Consider the following 10,454-nt stretch of genomic DNA (forward strand, 5'->3'; position numbering starts at 1 on the left):
GCAGAGCAACTTCATCCTTCATCCATAAGCAGGAAACCAAATTGCAGCTTCATTTTAAATGAGCCCTAGAAACATCTGCAAACTCAAAGCCAAGTTTCATGTAAGGGTATTATAGGTGGGCCACAAAAAACAAAGTGGATCTCCAAAAAAGACAGAACTCCAAAACTAATTTCTCCTCATTCTGTCAAGGAGAAGTTTCAGTCTTCTGCATTTTTGCAGTCAGTATACAGGACAATGTGGACAACTGCTAAGTCCAGAAAACCAGATGCAACAGTCCATTTCTAGTCTCATGGAGCTACTAAGAGGTCTGCCAAGACTACCAGACCTGATGCACTGCGGTTTACAATGCATGCTCTGGAGAAACATCATGGTTAGACATGAGTCATCCTTTTGTCTTTTTTACAGTAGGTGGGTCATACCAGTAAGAGATGAGACAGAGAAGACTTTTCTGATCACTGGAAAGTTGAGGGGCAGCATCTTTGTTAGTCTGTTACTGAACTTTAACCAGAGAAACTGTTAAAATTGTTTAAAAAGTATATATATAAATATATTTTTCAGCAGGAAAAAAGTCGAACAGCACAATACGGGTTTTTGTTGAGCTGTCATGGTTCACCTCACCTGTGTTGATGCCGTTTTAAAATGTAATTCTTGGTGAAAACTTAGCACGTGAAGTATTCGATTACGAAGCATAATATATAATACAGCAAGATGACTTGGTCCTGTATATGTGCAAACACACAAGTTCTTTAGAAGCTACAGAGCTGCACCAGGTTAAATAACCTTTGAACACTCAAACTCCAGCATTGATGTTCTCTGAACTACCGTAACTCTTCTACTGTTGATACTACTGATGTAATTCCAACAGACTTTGAAGCTTAGAAATCCAACACTTTACAGTAGATAAATGTTTATGTCAATTAGCTCATTCTGACACTAAAAACTTGACACCAGAATCTGTTGGAATTAAGTTAATTGTGTAAGTCGGAGGTGTCATTATCCAGCCCTCGAGGGCCGGAGTCCTACATGTTTTCCATCTGACCTGACATCGAAGCTCCTTATTGGCTAAACACACCTGATCCAGGTAATCAGCAGCAAATATGGCAAGACTTCTTAAAAACCAGCAGGACGCCGGCCTTCGAGGCCTGGAGTCTGACACCGCAGGCGTAAGCAGTTGAAGAATTATGGTAGTTCAAAGACGTTATTTTGCTTTTTCAGGCATCAGCTCTGGTGTTAATTAGTTATTACATAAGACCAACACTAAGCCAAAAGTAGCTCTTTGCAATAGGAGAAGCTTAAAAATAAATGTATCAGTCTTTAGAAGTGTAGATGATGAAATGGTCTAACACAGTTCTGATCCAGAGCTCTTTAGCATTGAAATCAAACTGGATGTGTTGATTGTGCCAGTGAAACCAACACCATAAACATCTGTAACTTATGACGAATTGATGCAATCCTAAACTACAGTCGGACCAGGAGAAGATGTGAGATTACAACAGTAAACAGTTCTTCAACGTATCATGGAAGCTCCCGTTCTATAAATACATCAATACGTCTTGTTGTTTTAGACTACAGTCATCTGATCCACTTCACATTTTCAATTGTGGTACAGGATGATTAACATTTATGACATCCTGAATGGAGCAACTCATCAAACAAATCATGTATTATATATCAATCATAGAAAAAGAAATACTGCCAAAGAAATCAGAGAGAGAATAATAGAATAAAAGCGTTGTATTTTATTTTTGTTCTTTAAGAGAACAAATATTAACATTTGTGGTGCTACATTTGAAATGCACTAACTGAAGTGGAGTGGTGTCTTTTAGGAATATTGTCTCGTATAATCCTTGTTATAAAAGTATGATGCCCACTTGTGCTTTGTCATCTTACCAGTAACTAAATACTGGTCTTTATATTGTGGAAAACAATGTCAAAACCCAGTACTGAGCATCTTTCAAGCTTTGAAAACCTTAACGGTCAAAGAACATAACTTGCTATGATTATCTTTTATTAACATTACCCTAAACACTATAATATTTTATAAATAATAAGAAAAGTATAGGCTCTACATAGTAAGTATCATACACATGAAAAAGTCACTGAAAAGTGAGCAACCTGGGGTTCAAATACATACAATTACAGTTTTTTTCATATTATCTTCATTTAAGCTTTGTTAAAACGCTTTTACTTTTGGTTTAAAACCTTAAAAATACATTTGAATTTTTATTCTCCGCTTTGTTGATTAATAAAATATTTGTCACTTGAAAAATCTTTTTAATCAATTTCAACTCTCTTAAACAGAGTGACTTTAATCCTCAAATTAATAGCCATCAATGATAATAAAAAAAACTGGAATTATTATTTTTTTCTCTCACTGCAATCTAGCAACTTGTTTAATGGAAATCAAAAATAAATCTTGGCAGGGTTCAAGCATACACTAACAAAGTGGTAACATGATTCACTCTGAAATGTCTTAGAAAGAAACTACAAACTGTGTCTTTTCTTTCTTACAGGCTTCAGTAGTTGATCATCTTCTTGATTGCTTCAAAGCACTTCCACTTGTCTGGGATGTAGAAGGGTTCAAAGATGTGAGGGAAAGGGGTGTCGTAACCACACACTCGACTGATGGGGGCCTCCAGGTTGAGGAAGCACTCCTCCTGAAGAGACAGGGGAAAAAAACAATAAACATCATTATTTTTCTGCCCCTTTGCAGTTTTTGATTCTGCAAGCTATCCCCTTTGGAAATACGATAAAGGTGAGTAATGTTAATCCTAGATACACTTACACTGGGAGAGACAGAATGTACAAAAAATCCAGGATCACATTGCATGACTTTTTCTAAAAAATGTATTTGTACAATGATGCGGAAAATTGCATTTACCTCCTACAAAAAAAGAATTTTACCCTTCACAGACCTGTTCCTTCTTCAAAAAGACCTTCTACCCTTCACTTGTTACCTGTAATAATGTCCTCTCTTTGAACTGGTTCTCTGTATAAAGACACCTGTCCTTAAACAGTCAGACTGAAACCACTCCACCATAACCACGACCAAACAGCTGTCAAAGGACACCAGGGACAAGATGGTTCACCTAAAATAGATTAGGATGAACCCATCTACAGTATGTAAGTTTCTTAGTGAGAAGCATGATGATGGAGGATGAATGAGGCCGCGTTCAGGAAGAAATCTCCTTCCATCAGTGAGAATCAGCTTCCAGCATGACGTTGATCCCATGCACATTGCTTGGACAACAAAGGACTCGCCAAGGGAAAAAAATTACAAAAAACATAAAATACAAACATAAAATAAGTCAGGGAGACTGCTGAAAACTACCTAAAGAAAACAAATAAACAAAGCCTGTAAATCAAGACTACCAAGATCCAACCCCAAACTAAAATAACAAAACCCAGCAATGTAAGACTGCTGAGGACAAAGGAGAAAAAATAAATAAATAAATAAATAAAATACATATAATATATTTGCCTGTTTGTCTTTTTGTTAAAAAAATATGTTGGAAAAAACTGAATAAATATATTTAAACATAGAAATATAAAATAGCATTTTTTAAAGTGAGGATTACTTAATTAGCCTTTCTTTAATTTAGATAACTTAAATGTATAAATTGATGGCTGAGGTGCACATATTATCTAATACTGCACAACATTGGCTAATAGCTGCACTGAGATGATCCTGTTTGGCATATTTTATTTTGAAAATAAGTTATCTGAGCTTCTGTTAAAAAAAAAAAACATTTTGAGAGATGCTAGTTTCTTTTTATAGTTTTGCTTTTGTTCGTATTAAAACATAGACATAATTCATATTTATTATTTAAAAAAATATATCATGAATACAAATCCAAACTTCTTGAAGTCCAAAGTGAGACTATGGAGCTCCTTCCAGGTTTTGATCAGAAGAAAACGAGCCCAAATGGCTCTTTAACTGTTAAAGGTTGCCGACCCCTGACCTGGAGAAAACCCTTTACCTTTGTTATTGGCAACTAGGGTTACATTTCAAAGTCTTGCAGTGACCTCTGATCATTGACCAAATTGTCCTTTTCTGCTCCATCATACAAATAAACTCTTTGAAAATCATACAATGTAGTTTCCATTTTTTTTTTTTTTACTATCCTCTCTTTCATGGTTAATGTTTACCTACTATGAACATTACAGATTCTCTCTTGTTTTTAAGTGGAACAACTTGCAGAATTTGAGACTGACAAATATTTTTTTCGCCCAGTGTAAGTGCTAGTTTAGAGTCAAGGACTAAATTTGAGCCATTTGTTTCCTTTTTTGACCACAGAAGCACCAACTCTAACTCAGACCAAAGAACATTGCAAGTATAACTGCAACCAAATTTTCTGTGATAGTGACAGGATGCATAAACACATTATTTGTCCTTTTAGTCATATCTGTGCGGGGAAGGCAAGACTAAATAAATACATCTATTACTGTTATACAAGAACTTTTAGAAAGTTTATATTCTTGTTGTTTATCTGGAAATAAATGAAAGGCTCCTAATCAAACCCATCAGAATAACCTTTGCTTTGAGCATAATTTACTCGATATGTTTCCAACTGCATATTGAGCCATCCTAACATGATAAGATTATAGGAAAAGATTTTTGTCAATGCCATTGACTTGTGCTCTTTTTGAGTTTATTGTCCAATGTTTGAATCACTTACATTTTCCAACTCAAGTCCTTTCAGTAACACTTTTCATCATTTAAAATGTAAGAGTCCAACAACAAACCCAGATCTTTTGGCACTGCACTGGTCCTCGTTTAAAGATTGCCCACTTCAGTATAGTCCAGTTGTTTCTAAAAGATAAAGACCTTCTCCTTATTTTTTTGCTGTAAATACCTTTTGAATTAGACTGCTGGTTGTCTGTAGAACTTCTCCAAATGAGAAACAGCTTGTAGCCTTTGGCATTTTGCCTTGCCATAAAAAAAAAAAAAAAGTGGTAGCCCCACAGCACATCTTTCTCATCAGGGGATCCTCTAAACTCCCTTCAAACACCAATATTTATACACCAGGGTTTCTTTTAAAGTGCAGGATAATTGGATATAACTGTGACTGCAGTGGCTATAGACTTTTTAACAAGTAAATATAATTCAGTGTTGATCTCCACCATAATGCAATCACAAGCCAGTGCATTCATGTGCCCGGCCCAAGTCTGGATTGAATGTCTCCAAACTGCAGTGTTTGAAAATTCCTTTCTGTTCAAATAATAACACAACATTTGCACAAAGATATCTTCTCCATTGCTTATTTAGCACCACCTGCCATTAAGGAGAAAACCCCCTTTCCACATACAAGAGGAGTGGCACATATCAGTAAGTGTACAGTTTCTGGCTTTAAATCTACAATAAAAAAATACTAGAAAAGTTGCATTATCTGCAATAATGCTAGTGTGAATGCTTTTTGCTGAATTAGGAAGCTGAAGATACTGAAGTAGTTTACTGAAAATGCTGAAGCAATTAAGGCTAATCTAATTGCTGAAGGCTAAAAGACTTGAAATTTTGTTAAAGAACTATGAAAGACTGCTGAAATTGGCTTACATTTCTGACAAATCTGTAGTAAGTTTGCTTTAAAATCCTCAATATATACCAATTTTGCAAAAAACAGTGTGTTGCTTAAATATTAGATAAACTCCAAATTATCCCCAAAAAAACCTTAGTAGATGCCAAAGTCGCCTAAAAAGCTAGCACATTGCTAAAATACTAACTCAGCTCCAAAATAGACTAAAAATCCTCAGTAAATGCCAAATTATTAAAAAAAATGTTAGCCCGTTGCTAAAATATTAGGTAAACTCAAAAGTAGTATAACAGACTACATGAATTACCCCAATACATTAGCATGTTGCTAAAATATTATCATAAAAAACCTCAGTGGATGCCAAATTACCCAAATTAGCTAGCATAATGCTAATTTAACAGCTCAATGTCAAATAATTTTGACAAATTATTTTAAAATGATTGTACAAAGTTTTTAAGTAAGGAAGTTTTTTAAGAATTGGAATAATTTCTCATTCACTTCTTGTGGGGTATATTTTGCTCAAAATTTAAAAAACTATAAAGGTAATCAATACCAAAAGAACAAGCAGTCCTAATTGAGCTGAATGTTTTTATACCAAGATTGCTGAAATAGCTGAAAGTGTGATTGAGATTTTACATGCTGAAAAACGTGCAGAAAGGAGCAGGAAGGTCACTAATAACTCGTGGTGATGGCTGGTCTTTCAGAAGGAGCGCAGTGGGGACCTCTACCAAATCCCTGTGGAAATTGCTTTGTTATGGCAACACTTCTAACAGACAACTGCAGTAAGACAACTGCAGCAATCATTAAATATAACCTTAGCAGTTTTCAGTCAAAGCCCCCTTTAAAACCCTTCCGCTCTCTTTAGCTTGTTTACATTAAAAGTGGGTTCATCTGAACCCCACAAGACAGTGCGCTGAACTTTTTTTTAATCATTGATTTTTGAGTTTCCCTAATGCCCATGGCAGACATAAAATCCTGTCCACTTTTGTCCACATTTGTCATGAAAGGGATCACATATCAATATGTGGTTGGAGTCATCTGGACCCCAAAGAGAGCGGAAGGGTTAAACAGAACCTCTATGGATCAGCACAGCATCAATTATTCCGTCTTTTTCATGACCACACTGAAGCCGATCAACCAAACTGACCAATTGATATAATGAAAAAATGTAGCTCATTCTAGAGTTTTACACAGGTGGTCAAAAATAATCAGATTTGTTGCACCTGCTCATCTTTCCAAATCAAAGAGAAGCTAAGGATACACCTGATGGTTGAAAGGTTCCGTAAAAGCCCAATAATAACATACTCAAGCTGTGCAGGACTGTCCTTTAGGACACCAGCTTCCAGGCCATCTGGACCTGTGGCTTTTCCACATATTCCAGCTCATTACGAGGTCGGAGCCCAGAGGTCAGTTGTGAAACGGTCCCCCTGGAGGAGACACTGCTAAAGACCTTGCATAGGCAGCTTTATAGTGTGGAAACTTGAGACCATGACCCTCTGATCACAAAACCATAGAATTAATTGCTAAGGCATTCCAGAACAAACCTGTCACAGATATTTGCTTTCCAGCCACCTCCCACCCCACAGGCTTTACACCACTACGTATAAGTTACGAGCGTCCTGATATCTGGAAATCTCTGGAAACATGCTGTGAGCTTAGGACGAGTTTCAGCCTGTTTTCAGCCGAGATCCAGGCGGTTTGGCTTGAACTGTTACAGAATGTGATATTGGCACTTCCCCACTCCTGTCAAACTCGCAACCCCCAATCTGCGGGTGTTTTTGACAATCTCTCTTTTTTATTTTTGTGTGTGTGACACAGGAGACGCATTATCTTTGCTGTGATCCCGAGCCCCCGCTGGGTCGTATTTTAAGTCTTTGCTACTGCAGGACAAAACTTTTCACAATTACCATGTTAACAGATTTTTATGCTGACATTTAAGTATGATACATATAATGATGCATTTCCTAAAACTAAACAACGATTAGACTGAAATTTGAGTTGTGTGGCCTTCCACTGTCCAGTTGTGGTGGCAGACAGCATACTGTACTTTCCTCCCACTTCTAGTAAATTTAGAGGAGATTACAGATTTGATCCAGCCTAAAGAGCAAACTTGGTGAGACTGTCTGACTGGATGTCTGCATACAGAGATAGATTTTGAGGTCGTGATTCTGACTGACATGGAATATCACAGAGTTGCCTCCTCTACTGCTCTAGATAAAGAAAAGAAATAACAAAACATATAAATTGTGTGTTGCTTCTGTGAATAATCCAATTTTAAGATTATCTGTAACATAATCTTGTTCATTTGTTGTCAAATAATACTTGTTTGTAAGATGATTTAAAACATATTACTGATTTATTTTTAGTAGAGATTAAACATAAAATCTTCTCAAAAGACCTAAGAATGTTTTGTTTAATGATAACTATGCTCCATATTCCAGAAAATAAAGGAATAGTTTGTCTTAAAACCATTATTTGCCTCTAAATAAATCTATAGGTCTACCAACCATAATGAGACAAATCACACATAGAATCTGTTTTTCTTCAGAAGTTGTGCGTCATTTTAAATTTTTAAATAAATCCTACAGATTGAGTGCATATTTGGGATCTTTGGTCATGGTTAATAAAAACCATCTGGAAAAAAAAAACGGAGTCTCTACAGTCTGTTTAGATATATAAACATGGTCGCATATGTCAATCACAGTGTTTTATTGTGAAAAGTTTGTTGTATTTTGAAAATAAACCAGAGGTAACTTCCTGGCAGAATTGACGTCGATTACTCGTGCACAAAATAGACCAGACGCCGAAACGATCCGCGGCGCTCCCCGCCTTGTGTGAACTACACCATAGGTTAACAAGGATGCCGTTCCGTGCCGCTTCCGCATCCAATGTAAACCAGGCGTTAGTATGGATAAAGGACAGATGAGACTATCGGTGGCTGAGGCACAGAGGTAAATTGGTAGACCTATGATCAGAAAATCACCAAATTAGTTTCCTATCTTATGACTCCTATATCTAAGTGTTCTTGGGCAATGTAGACAATCGATGTATGGCCTTGATTACTCAAAAACCTGCAGTTGACTTTTAATGAAGGATAAAGTCCTAATTGTTCGGAGGTAAGGCCCTTTGTTCAAAACAATTGTTCCTTCCATGAGGTCCATGCATTCAATATCTATTTAATCTCTACACATCTATAGTTTTTCCATCATTATTTTACAAAATAAAAATACAAGAAAGTCACACAGTGTATGTATGGCTCTGGTTCTTTAATTATAAAAACAGATCTAGTTTATTTAGTTTTTTAAAACCACGAGAGGAAGAAAAATTCTTCACTTGGAGTTAATCTATTAGGACTATCAATGACATTGGGTGTGAAATATTATATTTTTGGTGTACATTCCATTACTAAACATTTATTTTAATTGGTTTGAAAATTACTTTCCATAAATCCCAAGATCTACATCATTCTGCTGCAGACAGAACACTGCCTTTATTGCTCTTTGAATTTAAACATAAATGTGAACGGCGACTCATTTGACCACAGTTGTAAAGGTTTGTAAATCAATGAAAGATCAATCCATGAAGCTCTTCACCTCCTCGTTTGAGCTGACATCCGGCTCTAAACGATACAGCTGGACATTACCAATACTGCTTGATATTTTTATGTAGCAGCGGTGACGATTTACGCTAGCGAGACACAGAGCTATCATAATCAGACGGGGGGGTCAGGGACAGAGCTGCTCAGCTCAGCTCCAAACGCCACGCCTTTGGAATACATGAAAAATACATGAAAAATGTCTTTTTTAAGACATTCGAGTTGTGGGATTTTTGTAAAAATGACATAATCATAATTAAAACGCTACTGAGAATGTTTTTTTAAAACAAAAAAAAATTGTCATAAGGGGGAGTTTACAGACTTTGTACAATCAGATTTATGGACATGGATTTATCATAAGCAAAGGAAAAGGATATAATTACAAGCAGTGTGTCAGTACAAAGCCAACAACATATTTCTGTGCTGCTTAGACTTTGGTTTACTCAATTTATTGCGGGAGTTACATTCTAAAAATAACCCATGATACGGGAAATCTGCAAAGAAGGATTACAGATGTTTTAAAGCTGTAAAACTCCTCACTACACATTTTATACAAATTTCTCAGACAGACATGAAACTTTTCACACTTCCTGTTTAAACTCTGAAGGTTCATAGAAAAATAAGTCGAGTTTTATAGATTGAAAACAAAAATCTGATTGTGATTCGAGGATGTATGTAGAATTGGCAAACTGAGGGCATACTATTAGAGGAGACACGCCACAGAGGTCACTGATTGAAAAGGTCAACAGTCAACCAGGATGCAGAACACACATAACCAGAAAAAAACAGTAACCAAGCAAAAATCTACAAAAAAACCCTCAAAACAGCCAGAATACAAAATGAAAAGTGAATGGAGATATAGTGAGACACTACTGTATTTGCATAGCACACTACCGCTCACCTTAGACACCATCTGTCCAGCAACACTCAGCTGTGTACGTCTCCTTAACTCTACCGCACCAGAGCAAAGAGGGCAGGCTTTACAACTTGAAAACCACTCCTCTGGGGCATTAACTGAAAGGTTGTTTAGGCTTTATTGCAAAACTGAACCTTTTATGGACCGAACCACAGCAAACTAACAAGAACGGTAGCTTCCAAGGCCACCTCCTACTCCAGGCAGGGAAGGACAAATAAAAAATTACCCACCCAGACAAATACAGTTAAGGGATTCATTAACAGTTTTTAAAATGTTACTTTAAAAAAGTAACTATTTATAATTATTCATTACTTGATCCAAAAAGTAACTGAGTAACCGAATTACTCTATAGTAAAAGCAACTAGTTACAAAGAAGAGTAACTATGTGCATTACTGTAAAAAAAAAAAAAAA

At 36.2% G+C, this 10,454-nt stretch overlaps 1 protein-coding gene across 1 annotated transcript in view; it reads right to left on the reverse strand.

Moving 5' to 3' along the window:
* Positions 1-10,454, reverse strand: part of bckdhb (branched chain keto acid dehydrogenase E1 subunit beta) — a 62,822-nt gene that overhangs the window by 2,922 nt on the left and 49,446 nt on the right. The window contains exon 10 of the mRNA XM_024268153.2: positions 2,512-2,657. Coding sequence (XP_024123921.1) covers positions 2,517-2,657 — 141 coding nt within the window. The 3' untranslated portion in view covers positions 2,512-2,516. The remainder of the gene's footprint in view (positions 1-2,511; positions 2,658-10,454) is intronic.

Source organism: Oryzias melastigma, linkage group LG16 (genome assembly GCF_002922805.2).
Source record: "Oryzias melastigma strain HK-1 linkage group LG16, ASM292280v2, whole genome shotgun sequence".
NCBI lineage: Eukaryota > Metazoa > Chordata > Actinopteri > Beloniformes > Adrianichthyidae > Oryzias > Oryzias melastigma.